The sequence below is a fragment of the Scyliorhinus torazame genome, chromosome 19 (genome assembly GCF_047496885.1).
Source record: "Scyliorhinus torazame isolate Kashiwa2021f chromosome 19, sScyTor2.1, whole genome shotgun sequence".
NCBI classification, from domain to species: domain Eukaryota; kingdom Metazoa; phylum Chordata; class Chondrichthyes; order Carcharhiniformes; family Scyliorhinidae; genus Scyliorhinus; species Scyliorhinus torazame.
The window spans coordinates 137,527,573-137,545,514 of NC_092725.1; the positions used below are offsets into that span (position 1 = coordinate 137,527,573).

At 47.4% G+C, this 17,942-nt stretch overlaps 1 protein-coding gene across 6 annotated transcripts in view; it reads left to right on the forward strand.

Annotated features, from left to right (window-relative positions):
• The window catches only part of LOC140396552 (dedicator of cytokinesis protein 4-like), a 458,932-nt gene that overhangs the window by 270,717 nt on the left and 170,273 nt on the right, over positions 1–17,942 (forward strand). For all 6 annotated transcript variants that reach the window (XM_072485296.1, XM_072485300.1, XM_072485297.1 and 3 more), the window contains exons 22-23: positions 3,214–3,384; positions 7,230–7,422. In XM_072485296.1, coding sequence (XP_072341397.1) covers positions 3,214–3,384; positions 7,230–7,422 — 364 coding nt within the window. The remainder of the gene's footprint in view (positions 1–3,213; positions 3,385–7,229; positions 7,423–17,942) is intronic.

The window sequence follows — 17,942 nt, forward strand, 5'->3', positions numbered from 1 at the left end:
GAAAACCGGCGCCGGAGAATTCTGCAGCCGGCGCCGAAGCGGCAGGGCGGGATTCACACCCCCCCCCCCGGCGATTCTCTGACCCATGTCTCTGTAAGGAGTATTCAATCTGGTTGAAGAGAGGGTTAACGTGGTGTAGGCCAGCTGCACAAAATAGGCTCGTCGTGAACCAGCAATCGATTTTTCGCTGCGCCCAATTTTCATTCCACTGAGATACGCAGAATGGCCAGTTAAATACCGTTTGATTCCTAGATCCAGTGTCGCTTTTATTTGGTTTGAAAATAAAAATCTTGGCAAGGTTTTCAAAGTCAATGGAAAGTAAAAAAATCGGCATGGTGGAAAATCGGCTGCCATTCAAGAGTTCATTTGACCCTGCAGGTGTCGACTTGATTTCACACCTTGTGATGCTTCTGTTCACACACGTCCCAGATACCCTGTGGAGGCTGCTGCGCAGTTACGGCTGACAGTGGAAGCATAATGAACAACAAGCAATGTTCATCCTCTACTGACCATTGATTAGTGTGGAATTCAAATTAAGTTTTATGTGATTTCGATTCAACCTAGTAAATGTAAATTCTTCAAACACGTTGAAAACTTGATTTGATGGCCAATTAATTCATGATTTGTCAGTACTGTTTTTGTAACGTGGGAAGCAAGGCAAGTAATTGAAGTGTGTGGTTATCCTGCTAATACAGCCAGAGAAGCCTGAGCTATTGTGGTTATTAATAGCCTTGTTCCAAGACACAATGAATTCTTTTGAACAGTTTAAACCGCAAAGTATCACTTGTGTTTTTCTACAGGGCGCGACTCTCCCAAACATTTTCCAAGTTTATTTGCGCCAGGTTGTTCAGGGGTTTCCCCGCGGCACTGTCGGCGAGTTCCCCACCGCGAGACTTGGTCTTTTTAGGGGGCCCTGGGGAGTTTCTCGCCGGATTAACCGACAGTTAGACAGTTCGAATTTTTTTAGCACTGGGGAACTGAACTTCATCAGGCCGCCATTTTGAAAGGGTGCCTCAATGTCGCAGTGAGCTTGTGGGTCCCCCAAATCCCCCCACCCATGGGCAATGACACTCTCCACACATATGGATACTACCCAACAACCCCCCCCCTGCTATGGGGTCCCTGGGAGCCCCCCTCTTCAGGCCCCTGCAAGCCCTCCTGCAGCACCCCTCCCTTCCAGGATGTCCACCCGTCACCCCCATAACCTCCCAGAAGCCCCTACTTACCTACCCTGCACCCCCCCCCCACCCATCAAACCCCCTTCTCTACCCTCCTTTCATGCGCATGCCCCCCCCCTCGGGATGACCCTTGGCACAGGCACCCAGGCAGGTGCCACTGAGGCTCCTTGGCAGTACCAGGGTAGCAGTGCCAAGCTGCCAGCTGGGCAGTGGCACGGTGCTCATGTTCCAGGGGCAGAGACAGGGGGCCACCCTGCACTGACCTGACCACCAAGGGGTCTCCGATGGGCTGAGAGACCTCCTTCCCCCCCCCCCCCCCACCCCACCCATCCCCCCCCCCCCCCCCCCCCCCCCCCCCACCACCCCCCCCCCACCCTGCCCGGTGCCATTCCGCCTGGCCACGTTTGTGTAGACCAGCACTGATAGTCGCCTGGCTCCATCCTCCCTGGGGACGCCAGAGAATCGAGGGAGGCCGGTGTATCCCGGGTGAGTATGTCTAAAGTAGGTTTAAGACATACTTGTGGGAGCGCAGTTTGGTCCCATCTCTTTTGCGCCGAGTTCCAACTCCGACGCCTGGCGGGACTTGGGTGAGAGGGCTTTCCCGGGAATCTCCAGCTGCGTTGTGCACTCGCTTGAGCGCAACGCGGCCAGAGAATTGCACCCATGAACTTTGAATAGTGCTAATTGCCCAACTTGTTCATCTAATCATATGTAATATATAATTCCTGTAAATAATTATACAAAATAATGCAAATAAAATAAAATGATCTGAAATAATGAGCTGCGTTCTGCACTCCTCTGGCAGCTGGCCGTTCACTGGCGATTGGTTTCTCTCTTCCCGCTGCTTGTCACTGGGATTTCTTATTGAAGCCAGCCCACGTTGCAGGGAAACCTGCCTGTGGGAATGTGCTGTCAGCGGGAGAAGAGAATCCAGATTGGGGAGAATTCGGGCCATGATATTTCATATTGAAATGAATGAAAATTACTTTGTGTTAAAAGATATCCTGTGGTATAACCCTTGAAAACCTTGGACAGAGTCTACTAATTTTAGAGTTCATTCGTGAAGCTGTTAGATCTGGGGGTCTAGGGTATTGATAATTGAGGAAGTGGAGAGCTGTATGTGTGGCATGAAGCTTTGTAATGTGAAATGCTTATTCAGAAACCACTTGGAGCATACTGTCAAATAAGGGGTTTCTGACATCCGAAGCGAATCTAATAAATTATTTATTGCTTGCTATCACTAACATACATCAAACTCACAAAAATTATTTAGTGATTGTAATCACCACAAAAATATATGACGTGAGGGTCATGTTAGCAGTTGCATTCAAAGTGTTTTTTTAATGTTTTATTTGTCTGGGAAAAATGTTCTTATTCCTATTCTGCATTTCCAATCGTAATTTCAACTCGATTCCTTCAGTAAATCCTGGTAGGGGATTAAACAATAGGGTAGGGACCCTTTGCTAGAAATGTTCCAAAATTGACATTGAAATATTAAAATTAGTTTCCTTGTGTTGAGTGTTTCTACTAGTTTCAGTGACCTAATAATACAGATGTCAAGATAGAGTGGAAATCTTTAAGGGCTAATTTGTGTTGTGTTGTTGTCGGATTGGTTGACCACCAATGCTTTGGGATAGAGTTTTGTGTACCATAATTAAACCCATCACAAGTCCATCTTAAACAGACCCACTGTTAAATTTGAAGAACAGTGAGTTTTCACCTGTATACCACAACTGGCCATCTGCCAGTCTACTGCAAATATCTGTACAAGATTTGAAAAATGGAGTACCGTAAAGGTAGCATTATGATGAATACCTTGAAAAATATGTTAGCTCTGCACAATATGGGCATTCCATAAAGCAACGCAAAATAATTTTCAAGTATTACTGAAGTAACTTTAACTTAAGCCGATTATTTCTGTAGAGTGAACCATGTGTCTTTGTTGTTGGCGTCGATAGTTTTCAAATGCAATAGGTCCAGTAACTCCAGTCATTTCACAGCCATACACTTAATAGTTGTCCAATTCTAATTCTAGGCACAGGAATATATATTTAAATATATAATTCATTCCCGGAGCCTTTACACTCTTGCAACTGGTGGACAGAATGAAGAAGAATTTCGAAGCAGCATTTATGAACTATTCCAGTCAGTGCGATACTTCCTCTCCATTGAAAGTCCAGGATCTTCCATCATTACACAGACTCAGGTGATTAACAACAATATCTGCAATTTTATTTGTTCAGTGCCTTTAATGTGGTAAGCACTCTGAGTGCCTGACAGAAACAAAATTTGTCAGCAATCCACAAAAGCTTGGTCGAGGAGATGGATTTTAAGGAGTGTCTTATAGGAGGAAAGCGAGGTCAAGAGGAAATGCCAGAGCTTGGAGCATAGTTATCTGAAGGCATGCCTGGCAATGGTGGCAAGATGAATATTGCAGATGCTAAAGAGACCATAATTGGGGGAGCTCATATGCCTTGGAAGGTTAGAGGAGATGGCAGATAGGGCAGGGCCATAGAGTGATTTTTGTTTTAAGTGAAAATGATTAATTCAAAGCATTGTTTAATCAGCAGGTCAATGAACGAGAGGTTCATAGATCATAGAATTTACAGGTTATGAGTGAATGGATAATTGGTATGAATTAGGACACAGGCAGCAGAGTTTTGGGTGACAGATTTGAAGAAGGTAGAATATAGGATGCTGGCTGAGGATAGTCAAGTCAAGGCGTGGATGCAGGTTCAGAAGCAGAGGCTGCATCAGTGATGTTACAGAGGTGGAAAGAGGCAGTCTTTGTGATGCGCATATATGTGTTGGAGGCTGATCTTAGGGTCAACTATTGACCAAGATTGCGAACAATCTGAGAAAGTTCCCAAGGATAGGGATGCAATTGGTGTTTAGGAAATCGAGTTTGTGGTTGGGATTGAAGATGATGACTTTGGCCATCCCAATATTTTGATGGAAGACATCTCTGCTCTTCCTGTACTTGATGCTAAGCACTCTGACAATTTAGAAGCACTGGAGGAGCTGAGGGACGTTGTGGCGAATTAGGATGAGGATGTTATCAGGGTGTATTGGCAACTGACATTTTTGTAGGATATTGCTGAGGGACCTCTCGCAGATGAGAAATAAGATGGAGATGAAATAGATCCTTGGGGACATCAGGGGTTACGGTGCAGGAGCAGAAAGAGACGGCAGGTAACTCTCTGGCTGTGACTGGATAGAACCAAGTGAGTGCTGTCTCACTCAGGTGAGTAATTTAAATCAGTTGAAGAACATATTCTTTATTTCATGGAATCCACAGAACTCCTAAAGTGTAGAAGGTATTTGGAGGTAAGTAAATTAATAATAATTTTTATGCTGTTCCAAAAGTGGAATTAAGTTAGAAAATGTTGAAAAATTCATGGATCGCCTCTTCCGCAGCTCATGGGATAGTCTTGGGTTTGGAGCATGGTTGACTCAGAATTTGCTGGAAACCTGTGACAAAACATTCTCCCTTCTGGGGGACTGAGTCCCCATGCCAGCGAGAAAACTGGCGCCAACCACTCCAGCATTAACAGCCCCCGAAAGTGAGGAATTCTCCGAAACTTCGGGGGCTAGGTGGACGGTGGAGTGGTTGGCGCCGCTGCAGCCGGTGCCAAAGGGCCGGTGCGAGTTTGCGCATGCGCGGACCGACCGGACTATTTCTGTGCATGCGTGGGGGTTCTCTCCTCCGCGCCGGCCCCCGGGCAATATGGCGGAGCCCTACAGGGGTACGGCGCGGAGGAAAGAAGTCCACAGAACAAGCCCGCCCGCAGATCGGTGAGCCCTGATCGTGGGCCAAGCCACCAAGGCCCCTGCCCCCACCCCCAGGGTCGGATCCCCCCGCGCCACCCCTGAGGATCACCTCCGCACACTTAACTGCCAGGTCCCGCTGTGCGTGAGGTGAGTAATTCATGCCGGCAGGACTGGCACAAACTGGACGGCCGCTCAGCCCATCGGGGCCTGGAGAATCGCCCGGGGGGGGGGGGGGGGGGGGGGGGGGGGGTTCGCTGTCAATGGCCCCCGACCAGCGTGGCGGGAATCCCGCCACCGGCCGAAAATCGGCACCGGAGAATAGGGCATCCGGCGGCAGGGCTGGATTCGTGCCTCCCCCTGGGGATTCTCTGGCCCCGGCGGGGGGGTCGGAGAATCCCGGCCCTTGAGTATGGCATAATGCTGATTTTTATCACAAGGTTATTTTCTTCAAGCCCTTTTTTCTCCTGTAAAATACATATTTTCCTCTGGCATTGATTGCCTACACTTATTCCCATTTGTTTTATGATTATTCTAATATCTTGACATCTGCAATAGAGTTCTGGGTAATCTTGGTTACTTGGCTGACAGAAAGATCTGTGTAAAATTTTATGCAAGTTGTTCGTTGTCCAGAATGAGCAACAATGTAGAAGTGATGGGCGTGAACTTGCCCATTTCTCCGCCACTGAATTTTCTTTTGCATTGAAATCAATGGAAGAGAAAATCGAGCAAAATGAAATTCCAGACATGCAGCTTTTTAAGTATACAAGATACATTTGCACTTCATTCTTGATATTAATGCTTGAAGCACCTTCAGGTAAAGTTGTAGGCTTGAATACGGTCTTTGTTTGTCAGAGGCCAGACAAGAAAATTTGAACTTTGATATTATTCCAAATATAAATTTATCTTAATTAGATAGTGGCGTCTTGCACAGATTCCACCTTTTTCTATAATCTAGCTATCATTTGAAAAGATTGGTAAATTTTGAAACTAATTTTCCATGCACTTGAGAAACACCATGGGAAGAGGGAGTAATTGGGCTGAATTTCCCATGGGCCTTGGGATCCTGGAATCAGTACCAACTGGGGGACCCTGTGCCCTAGCAGACTGGTGCACCTGACAGGGCAACCTTCTTGGGGACAGTCTTTCTATTGGCAGCCTCCTCTCGAGGATGTGAAGCAGGCCAGCGTTTCTGAAGCCTTGACAGCCCCGGCAAGAAAAGTGATTGCCTCAACATGGAGGCGCCCCTTGGAGGCTTATGGATAAAGTTTAAATTATTAAAGCGTTTAGGCCCCTCCAGGTGGGTGGGTACTTCTCCAGGTGCACTATTTGGGCTGCAGGTTTGGTCGTTCCTGTCGACGCCCAAGCCTTTGGAGCATGGAGCTTCTGGCTCCGCCAGCGCACCTTTGCAGACCAGTGGCGTGGGCCTGCCAGCATTGGGCTGGGGAAAATTCATCCTGTTATGTTTTGGTAGTGCGCACAGTTCTCCCAACACATTAATTCCCAATTTCAGAAGGAATGTTGAATGATACTAATAAATTAACAGTACCGTAACAAATGTATGAGCATTCTGTGATGCAGGGATTATCTCACCAAAACAAGCCAAATACAGCTAGTGCTGGAAATCTGAAACAGAATATTCTGGAAACGCTCAGCTGGCCAGGAGGAGGATGGAAGCAAAGAGCAAATAGGGAAGGTTCACGATAAGGTGGAAGGCAAGCGGAACTGAATGATAAAAGGAGTGATGGTGCAAGATAAAAGGGGCGGTAAAGGGGCAAGTAAAAACATAACATCAAGTTCGGAGGAGCTGTGAATGACAACAGCATAAACCTTCTCCACACCAGTGGTTCAGTACATGAGGGCAGTAATCAGGATCTGAAATGACTGCACTTGCTGTTGAGTCTGGAAGGCTGTACAGAGTCTGAACAAAAGATGAAGTTCTGTTTCGCGAACTTCTGTTGAGTTTCATTGAAGCAGTGTGGGAGGCAGAGGACAGGAAAGTGAGTTGGAGAATTAAAATATCATCCGGAAGTTCAAGGTCACCCTTGCAGGTTGAATTGAAGTGTTCAGCAAAACAATCATCTAATCTGCACTTCGTCTCCCCAATATAGAGGCGACTACGTTATGAATTCAGTTCATAAAAGGGGTATTTGGGGCCAGTGGAAAGGTTGGTGGTCATGTATGATCAAATGTGGCTGCTCCTGCCCTTTTCATCACTCCAGTTGACTGTAGGTATCAACTTTCAGTTACAGTCGTTGACTCCGTTTTCTTTGTCCTCACCAGGCTGTGTTCCTGAGCTCTTTCCCAGCTGTATACTCAGAGCTGCTGAAACTGATAGATGTGCGAGAAGTGGCAAACCTGGTAAGAGACACCTTGCGCAGCATGCCAGATGTCCTGCATGTGGAGTATTCACTGGAAGCTGTCAAACTCCAGTGCATTGCTAAAACAGTGGAGAGCCAACTGTTTGCTAATCCTGGTAAGAGGAGATGGTTGTTGGTTATGCTATTATGTTAATAATTCTTTTCTCCAATGTTCTTTGCACTGCCAAAACGTGTTGATAAATGTGTGAAATGCCAGAGTTGGTTTCTGCAAGTTGCTAACAGATTCTTGTGGGATCTAAAGATCTATATTGAATGCTAAAGGTTATGGTCCTCGGAGGGATTTTTGCGGCACCGTCACTGGATTAAAACAGGTGGAACTGCTTATGTAGTTTCTTTTCAAGAAGGAAACTTGTGTGAACTGAATGGGATGGAGCTTAAATGCTTTTCGAAGAACTTAAATTACAACTTGAAAGCTTTTTGGGGGATAATTCAACGTTAAAAGTAATTTTCTATCCTGTTTTATATATCATTCAGTGTTTCTAAATGTAATAATTAAATGCAATAATGCTATGCCACCATGCAGCACAGTGGTTAGCACCGCTGCCTCACCACATCAGGGATCCGGGTTCAATTCCGGCCTTGGTTGACCGTCTGTGTGGAGCTTGCACGTTCTCCCTGTGCCTGCGTGAGTTTTTCAGGTGCTCCAGTTTCCTCCCAAAGTTGTGCAGTTTAGGTGGATTGGCCATGATAAATTGCCCCTTTGTGTCCAAACATGGATAGATTAGGTGGATTTTCAATTGTCCCTTAGTGTCCAAAGATGCGTAGGTTAGGTTGAGGGGTTATTTGGGACAGGGGAGTGGGCCTAGGTAGGGTGCTCTTTCAGGGGTCGGTGCAGACTCGGGCTGAATGGGCACTTCTGCACTGTAGGGATTCTATGATTTTATTCTAGGATGCTAAATGCATAATTAGCAAATCCGTAATGTTAAATGCACAGCCTGCAACTTTCCACAACTGTGCTTTATACATGTGGTGGCAATAATAGTTCAGGTCCACATGGCACACACTGCCAGCCATATGCCCTACTTCATTGTAAGGCAAACTGAAGGATCAAATAAATTCTAGTTCCCGCAGATGGACTGCAACTTCATCTCCCTCCTTAACTCTTACACTGAGCTACTGCCAAGAACTGTGGCCATTTGAGGTTGACCAAGAACTTTTTGACAATGTCTTCTTTATGCTGCATGTGCATGGTTTGCTAACTCTAGTGTCTTTGGTTTCGGTCAAGCACTTGACAGGATTTGAGTCGGCTTGCTTCTTTTTCAAATAGATTTTTAAAAGGAAAGGCATTGAACTGTGCTGGTCTCAAGACCAGACTTTGAAGTACATTTGTTCGCTCTGAAATGCTATTGGGTTTTGCTTGATTTCACACTTGCGTTAAATGCTCTGCAATTGTCAAAGCAGTCGGCACTGAATGGTGGTGATGATAAAGTCAGTTAGTTGGACTGGCTGGAATTATGGAAACAAACTTAGTTTTGAATTCCTTGTTTTGGAAGAGACGGAGGATATGTCTGCGGGGAAGCAGACAGACAAACAACAGGCATATGTTGCTCAGAAAGAAGTTTTTCAATGTAATTTATATTGATTTATCACAACCTTTGTAAGAGTTAATAATCATGAATGTTAAGGCACTAGAGCTAAATGGTTCCTCTTAAAGAAAAGATCATTGTCAAGTACACTAAGTGCTTTATGAAGCTTTGTATAATGTTTGTACAATGCAGGACAGGAGGAGGCTATTCAGCCTGTGCTGGCTTCAATCATAAACTGTGCAGCAAATGGAAGATTTCTTATGATTTGAGGCAACACATTGCCTTTTGGACAACATCACAATGCAAGGACATTATTGTCTGCTTGTTGGTTTCATTTTTTAAATCTGTCAGAAACTCCATGACTTGAGCACATAATCTACGTTTATCTACGTTACTCCGGGAGTGCTGCATTATCTGAGGATACCATCTTTCAACAGAAATGTTTAACCGAAGGTTAATCAACCTGGTTCAATGGATGTAACAAATCCTCTGGCACTACTGAGGAAACAGCCCGGGAGTTGCAAACTTTCATCCCTCAACCAACCTTACTTTAAAAAAAAATCACTGTGGAGATTGCCGTGTTTGTCTGCATAATAATGACTGTACCTGAAAAGTAGTTGTATTTTTTAATTTGTTCATGAGTTGGGTGCATCGGTAGCAAAGTCAGCATTGCTTGCCCAATCCTGATATCGCTCGGGAAGGCAATCATGAACTGCTTTCTTGAACCACTCCAATGCATGGTCTTGTCGGTACCCTCATCGTCCTGTAAGAGAGGGTGTTTCCCCTCTTGCAGTGATGAAGAAAGATATATTTCTAAGTGAGGCTGGTGGGTGACATGGAGTGAAACAGGTGGTGGTCTAGGCAAGAAGAATTGAGAGTTTTAAAGGTGATGTTGAGGAAGTCTTGACTTCTTGACATTTTGACTTCAAGATGCGTTACTGCATCTTGTAGATGTTACACACTGCTGCCGCAGTTGTGAACTGCTCTGAGATGCCTTGAGGATGTCGGGAACTCTACATATATTTTCATGCCAAAGAACTGTGACTCTCACTGCGTGCCACTCGCAAGCACCAGTGGGATCAGTCCTGATCCTCCACTGCTGGGACCACTTAGAATCCCAGCCATTAACTCTGCTTCTCTCTCTACAAATGCTGCCAGATATACGGCATTTTCTGTGTTAATTCTGTATTCCACCCATCTCTGTTTCAAATCAGGCCTATTTCCAGTTTAGTTTCTACTTTATCTAGGTTCTTCTCTACGTGGTCCCATGATACATTCCTCGCCCTCCACCCTGTATCCCAAACTATTTGTGAGCAATATTATAGAATTACCAGACGTTTAGAAGTATTTTACTCAGGAGCTGCATGTGACTTACTTAGCATGGAAGTTTTGACATTGTATTGACTTATATTTATGAATAAACTTAGCCTTTGACTTTACGCTGACATTTTTTAAAATAAAATATTTTATTGAACATTTTTGGTCAACCAACACAGTACATTGGGCATCCTTTACACAATATTATAACAACACAAATAACAATGACCTATTTTATAAACAGAAAATGAATAAATAATAAATAACAAAAATGAAAACTAACCCTAATTGGCAACTGCCTTATCACAAGTAACACTCCAAAAATATAATTTAACAGTCCAATATATAATTATCTGTAGCAACGACCTATACATATTATACAGTGTATATTAACAACCCTGAGAGTCCTTCTGGTTCCTCCTCTCCCCCCCCCCCCCCCCCCCCCACCACCACCATCCTGGGCTGCTGCTGCTGCCTTCTTTTTTCCATTCCATCTATCTTTCTGCGAGGTATTCGACGAACGGTTGCCACCGCCTGGTGAACCCTTGAGCCAACCCCCTTAGAACGAACTTAATCCGCTCTAGCTTTATAAACCCTGCCATGTCATTTATCCAGGTCTCCACCCCCGGGGGCTTGGCTTCTTTCCACATTAGCAATATCCTACGCCGGGCTACTAGGGACGCAAAGGCCAAAACATCGGCCTCTCTCGCCTCCTGCACTCCCGGCTCTTGTGCAACCCCAAATATAGCCAACCCCCAGCTTGGTTCGACCCGGACCCCCACTACTTTTGAAAGCACCTTTGTCACCCCCATCCAAAACCCCTGTAGTGCCGGGCATGACCAAAACATATGGGTATGATTCGCTGGGCTTCTCGAGCACCTCGCACACCTATCCTCCACCCCAAAAAATTTACTGAGCCGTGCTCCAGTCATATGCGCCCTGTGTAATACCTTAAACTGAATCAGGCTTAGCCTGGCACACGAGGACGACGAGTTTACCCTGCTTAGGGCATCTGCCCACAGCCCCTCCTCGATCTCCTCTCCCAGCTCTTCTTCCCATTCCCCTTTTAGTTCATCTACCATAGTCTCCCCTTCGTCCCTCATTTCCCTATATATACCTGACACCTTACCATCCCCCACCCATGTCTTTGAGATCACTCTGTCCTGCATCTCTTGTGTTGGGAGCTGCGGGAATTCCCTCACCTGTTGCCTCGCAAAAGCCCTCAGTTGCATATACCTGAATGCATTCCCTTGGGGCAACCCATATTTCTCGGTCAGCGCTCCCAGACTCACGAACTTCCCATCCACAAACAGATCTTTCAGTTGCGTTATTCCTGCTCTTTGCCACATTCCATATCCCCCATCCATTCCCCCCGGGGCAAACCTATGGTTGTTTCTTATCGGGGACCCCCCCAGGGCTCCAGTCTTTCCCCTATGCCGTCTCCACTGTCCCCAAATCTTCAGTGTAGCCACCACCACCGGGCTTGTGGTGTAGTTCCTCGGTGAGAACGGCAATGGGGCTGTCACCATAGCCTGTAGGCTAGCCCCCCTACAGGACGCCCTCTCGAATCTCTTCCACGCCGCTCCCTCCTCCTCTCCCATCCACTTACTCACCATTGAAATATTAGCGGCCCAATAATACTCACTTAGGCTCGGTAGTGCCAGCCCCCCCCTATCCCTGCTACGCTGTAAGAATCCCTTCCTCACTCTCGGGGGCTTCCCGGCCCACACAAAACCCATGATGCTCTTTTCAATCCTTTTTTTAAAAAAAAAGCCTTCGTGATCACCACCGGGAGGCACTGAAACACAAAGAGGAATCTCGGGAGGACCACCATCTTAACCGCCTGCACCCTCCCTGCCAGTGACAGGGATACCATATCCCATCTCTTGAAATCCTCCTCCATTTGTTCCACCAACCGCGTTAAATTTAACCTATGCAATGTGCCCCAATTCTTGGCTATCTGGATCCCCAGGTAACGAAAGTCCCTTGTTACCTTCCTCAACGGTAGGTCCTCTATTTCTCTACTCTGCTCCCCTGGATGCACCACAAACAACTCACTTTTCCCCATGTTCAATTTATACCCTGAAAAATCCCCAAACTCCCCATGTATCCGCATTATTTCTGGCATCCCCTCCGCCGGGTCTGCCACATATAGTAACAAATCGTCCGCATACAAAGATACCCGGTGTTCTTCTCCTCCTCTAAGTACTCCCCTCCACTTCTTGGAACCCCTCAACGCTATCGCCAGGGGCTCCATCGCCAGTGCAAACAATAATGGGGACAGAGGGCATCCCTGCCTTGTCCCTCTATGGAGCCGAAAATATGCAGATCCCCGTCCATTCGTGACCACGCTCGCCATCGGGGCGCTACACAACAGCTGCACCCATCTAACATACCCCTCTCCAAAACCAAATCTCCTCAACACCTCCCACAAATAATCCCACTCCACTCTATCAAATGCTTTCTCGGCATCCATCGCCACTACTATCTCCGTTTCCCCCTCTGGTGGGGGCATCATCATTACCCCTAACAGCCTCCATATATTTGTGTTCAGCTGTCTCCCCTTCACAAACCCAGTTTGGTCCTCGTGGACCACCCCCGGGACACATTCCTCTATTCTCATTGCCATTACCTTGGCCAGGATCTTGGCATCTACATTTAGGAGGGAAATAGGTCTATAGGACCCGCATTGTAGCGGGTCCTTTTCCTTCTTTAAGAGAAGCGATATCGTTGCTTCAGACATAGTCGGGGGCAGTTGTCCCCTTTCCTTTGCCTCATTAAAGGTCCTCGTCAATACCGGGGCGAGCAAGTCCACATATTTTCTATAGACTTCGACTGGGAATCCATCCGGTCCCGGGGCCTTTCCCGCCTGCATGCTCCTAATTCCTTTCACCACTTCTTCTACCTCGATCTGTGCTCCCAGTCCCACCCTTTCCTGCTCTTCCACCTTGGGAAATTCCAGCCGATCCAAAAAGCCCATCATTCTCTCCCTCCCATCCGGGGGTTGAGCTTCATATAATTTTTTATAAAATGTCTTGAACACTTCATTCACTCTCTCCGCTCCCCGCTCCATCTCTCCTTCCTCATCCCTCACTCCCCCATTTCCCTCGCTGCTCCCCTTTTCCTCAATTGGTGTGCCAGCAACCTGCTCGCCTTCTCCCCATATTCGTACTGTACACCCTGTGCCTTCCTCCATTGTGCCTCTGCAGTGCCCGTAGTCAGCAAGTCAAATTCTACATGTAGCCTTTGCCTTTCCCTGTACAGTCCCGCCTCCGGTGCTTCCGCATATTGTCTGTCCACCCTCAAAAGTTCTTGCAGCAACCGCTCCCGTTCCTTACTCTCCTGCTTCCCTTTATGTGCCCTTATTGATATCAGCTCCCCTCTAACCACCGCCTTCAACGCCTCCCAGACCACTCCCACCTGGACCTCCCCATTATCATTGAGTTCCAAGTACTTTTCAATGCACCCCCTCACCCTTAGGCACACCCCCTCATCTGCCATTAGTCCCATGTCCATTCTCCAGGGTGGGCGCCCTCCTGTTTCCTCCCCTATCTCCAAGTCTACCCAGTGTGGAGCGTGATCCGAAATGGCTATAGCCGTATACTCCGTTCCCCTCACCTTCGGGATCAACGCCCTTCCCAGCACAAAAAAGCCTATACGCGAGTAGACTTTATGGACATAGGAGAAAAACGAGAACTCCTTACTCCTAGGTCTGCTAAATCTCCACGGGTCTACACCTCCCATCTGCTCCATAAAATCTTTAAGTACCTTGGCTGCTGCCGGCCTCCTTCCAGTCCTGGACTTCGACCTATCCAGCCCTGGTTCCAACACCGTATTAAAATCTCCCCCCATTATCAGCTTTCCCATCTCTAGGTCCGGAATGCGTCCTAGCATCCGCCTCATAAAATTGGCATCATCCCAGTTCGGGGCATATACGTTTACCAAAACCACCGTCTCCCCCTGTAGTTTGCCACTCACCATCACGTATCTGCCCCCGTTATCCGCCACTATAGTCTTTGCCTCGAACATTACCCGCTTCCCCACTAATATAGCCACCCCCCTGTTTTTCGCATCTAGCCCCGAATGGAACACCTGCCCCACCCATCCTTTTGCGTAGCCTAACCTGGTCTATCAGTTTCAGGTGCGTTTCCTGTAACATAACCACATCTGCCTTAAGTTTCTTAAGGTGTGCGAGTACCCGTGCCCTCTTTATCGGCCCGTTCAGCCCTCTCACGTTCCACGTGATCAGCCGGGTTGGGGGGCTTCCTACCCCCCCCCCTTGTCGATTAGCCATCCCCTTTTTCCAGCTCCTCACCCGGTTCCCACGCAGCTGTATCTCTCCCAGGCGGTGCCCCCCCCCGCCCACCCCCTCCCATACCAGCTCCCCCCTCTCCCCAGCAGCAGCAACCCAGTAATTCCCCCCTCCCACCCCCCCCGCTAGATCCCCCGCTAGCGTAATTACTCCCCCCATGTTGCTCCCAGAAGTCAGCAAACTCTGGCCGACCTCGGCTTCCCCCCGTGACCTCGGCTCGCACCGTGCGACGCCCCCTCCTTCCTGCTTCTCTATTCCCGCCATGATTATCATAGCGCGGGAACCAAGCCCGCGCTTCTCCCTTGGCCCCGCCCCCAATGGCCAACGCCCCATCTCTTCCACCTCCCCTCCTCCCCCCATCACCACCCGTGGAAGAGAGAAAAGTTACCACATCGCAGGATTAGTACATAAAACTCCTCTTTTCCCCCCTTTTTAACCCCCCTCTTCGCCCCCCACATTTGCCCCACCACTTTGTTCAAACATTCTTTTTAATAACCCGCTCATTCCAGTTTTTCCTCCACAATAAAAGTCCACGCTTCATCCGCCGTCTCAAAGTAGTGGTGCCTCCCTCGATATGTGACCCACAGTCTTGCCGGTTGCAGCATTCCAAATTTTATCTTCTTTTTATGAAGCACCGCCTTGGCCCGATTAAAGCTCGTCCTCCTTCTCGCCACCTCCGCACTCCAGTCTTGATAAATGCGGATCACCGCGTTCTCCCATTTACTGCTCCGAGTTTTCTTTGCCCATCTAAGGACCATTTCTCTATCCTTAAAACGGAGGAATCTCACCACTATGGCTCTGGGAATTTCTCCTGCTCTCGGTCCTCGCGCCATCACTCGGTATGCTCCCTCCACCTCCAACGGACCCGCCGGGGCCTCCGCTCCCATTAACGAGTGCAGCATCGTGCTCACATATGCCCCGACGTCCGCTCCCTCCGCACCTTCAGGAAGACCAAGAATCCTCAAGTTGTTCCTCCTTGCGTTGTTCTCCAGTGCCTCCAACCTTTCCACACATCGTTTCTGATGTGCCTCATGCATCTCCGTCTTCACCACCAGGCCCTGTATGTCATCCTCATTCTCGGCTGCCTTTGCCTTCACGACCCGAAGCTCCCGCTCCTGGGTCTTTTGTTCCTCCTTTAGCCCTTCGATCGCCTGTAGTATCGGGGCCAACAGCTCTTTCTTCATTTCCTTTTTGAGCTCTTCCACACAGCATTTCAAGAACTCGTGTTGTTCAGGGCCCCATGTTAAACTGCCACCTTCCGACGCCATCTTGGTTTTTGCTTGCCTTCCTTGCCGCTGTTCGAAAGGATCCACTGCAATCCGGCCACTTTCTCCTTTTTTCATCCGTATCCAGGGGGGATTCCCTTCTGGTTTACCGCACAGTGTTTTTAGCCATCAAAATTGCCGTTGGGGCTCCTATCAAGAGCCCAAAAGTCCGTTTCACCGGGAGCTGCCGAAACGTGCGACTCAGCTGGTCATCGCCGCACCCGGAACTCTTACGCTGACATTTTAATGACATTTGGAATGAAACGTTATTCCTGTAGGATTATTTATTTATCACATAACCCAAAGGCTCTGAGTGACTGCTCCGAAAATTGAATTTCGATAGGGTTCGAAGTATGTGTGCAGTTGACAGAAGCGATCAGTAAGCAACAGAACTTGATATTTTCGTATGGGCAAGTACTAGTTCAAATATATATCATCTGATGGGAGTTGAGAAATATGTTTCAGTTGAAATCTAGCTCAACCTTTCTTTAATGCAGATGGGGAATTGGGGAACGTGGGGGTCTCGGCCACTACCTGCGTGACCCATTTTAACTTCTTCAATAACCCAGTGACCATTCAAAATGGGATCCCATTGCTGACAGAATATAAAGTAAAAATGTTCTGCTTCCCAGTGCCCAATGAAAGCAGAGTTATTTCAGCTACAGTGGCTGCTACAATGATACTGCCTGGAGAAGACATTCAGAAAGTTAGGGGGCCTGGGATACAGGGAAATTTGGCTGTCTGGATATAGAATTGGCTGGCCGAAAGAAGACAGCGAGTGGTAGTGGATGGAAAGTATTCCGCCTGGAGGTCGGTGACCAGTGGTGTCCCTCAAGGATCTGTTCTGGGACCTCTGCTCTTTGTGGTTTTCATAAATGACTTGGATGAGGAAGTGGAAGGGTGGGTTAGTAAGTTTGCCGATGACACGGAGGTTGGGGGAGTTGTAGATAGTGTTGAGGGTTGTTGCAGGTTACAACAGGACATTGACAGGATGTAGAGCTGGGTTGAGAAGTGACAGATGGAGTTCAACCTTGAAAAATGTGAAGTGATTCATTTTGGAAGGTCGAATTTGAATGCTGAATACTGGGTAAAAGGCAGGATTCTTGGAAGTGTGGAGAAACAGAGGGATCTTGGGGTCCACGTACATAGATCCCTCAAAGTTTCCACCCAGGTTGATAGGGTTGTTAAGAAGGCGTATGGTGTGAGACCACACTTGGAATATTGTGTCCAGTTCTGGTCGCCTCATTATAGGAAGGATGTGGATGCTTTGGAGAGGGTACAGAGGAGATTTGCCAGGATGCTGCCTGGACTGGAGGGCATGTCTTATGAAGAAAGGTTTTCTCACTGGAGCGAAGAAGGCAGAGAGGTGACTTAATAGAGATGTACAAGGTGATGATAGGCATGGACAGAGTGGATAGCCAGAGACTTTTCCCCAGGGTGGAAATGGCTGTCACGAGGGAACATAGTTTTAAGGTGATTGGAGGAAGGTATAGGGGAGGTGTCAGAGGTAGGTTCTTTACACAGAGAGTGGTGGGTGTGTGGAATGCACTGCCAGCAGAGGGGGTGGAGTCAGAGTCATTAGGGACATTTAAGCGACACTTAGACAGGCACATGGACAACCGTAAATTGAAGGGGTGTATCTTCGATTAGGATAAATGGTCGGCAGAACATGGTGGGCTGAAGGGCCTGCACTGTGCTGTACTGTTCTATGTAAGACTCGGGATATTTTAGTTAGCTGAAATTTCAGCCTGTATAAATGCGAGGCAAAACTAAATTGAGAAACTCAGTAGAGCCTGAACTTGGAAAATTTAGCCAATGTGCTGACAGCTAAACAATCCGTGTTGTTTTGAGAAAGAATACACAAAGGGTAAATTAACTCTCTCTGCATATATTTCACAACTATAATAATCTTTAGTGTCACAAGTAGGCTTACGTTATCACTGCAATGAAGTTACTGTCCCAGCTTCAGTTTTCTGGTAATACTATGGAGATTCCGTGATTGGAGTTAGAGATAAATTGAAAAAGTTAATAGTACGGCTATAATGAATAATATATTAAATAATTATTATTTCTCAGGGAACGGAATGGGGGTGGTGGTGGGGGGAATTTGTTTCCTGAAGGTCTAGTGAGGGAATTATTTGATCCTTTGGGAGTCCGGTGCCAGTTATACAAGAACAAGCATCTTGTAAAGTAAA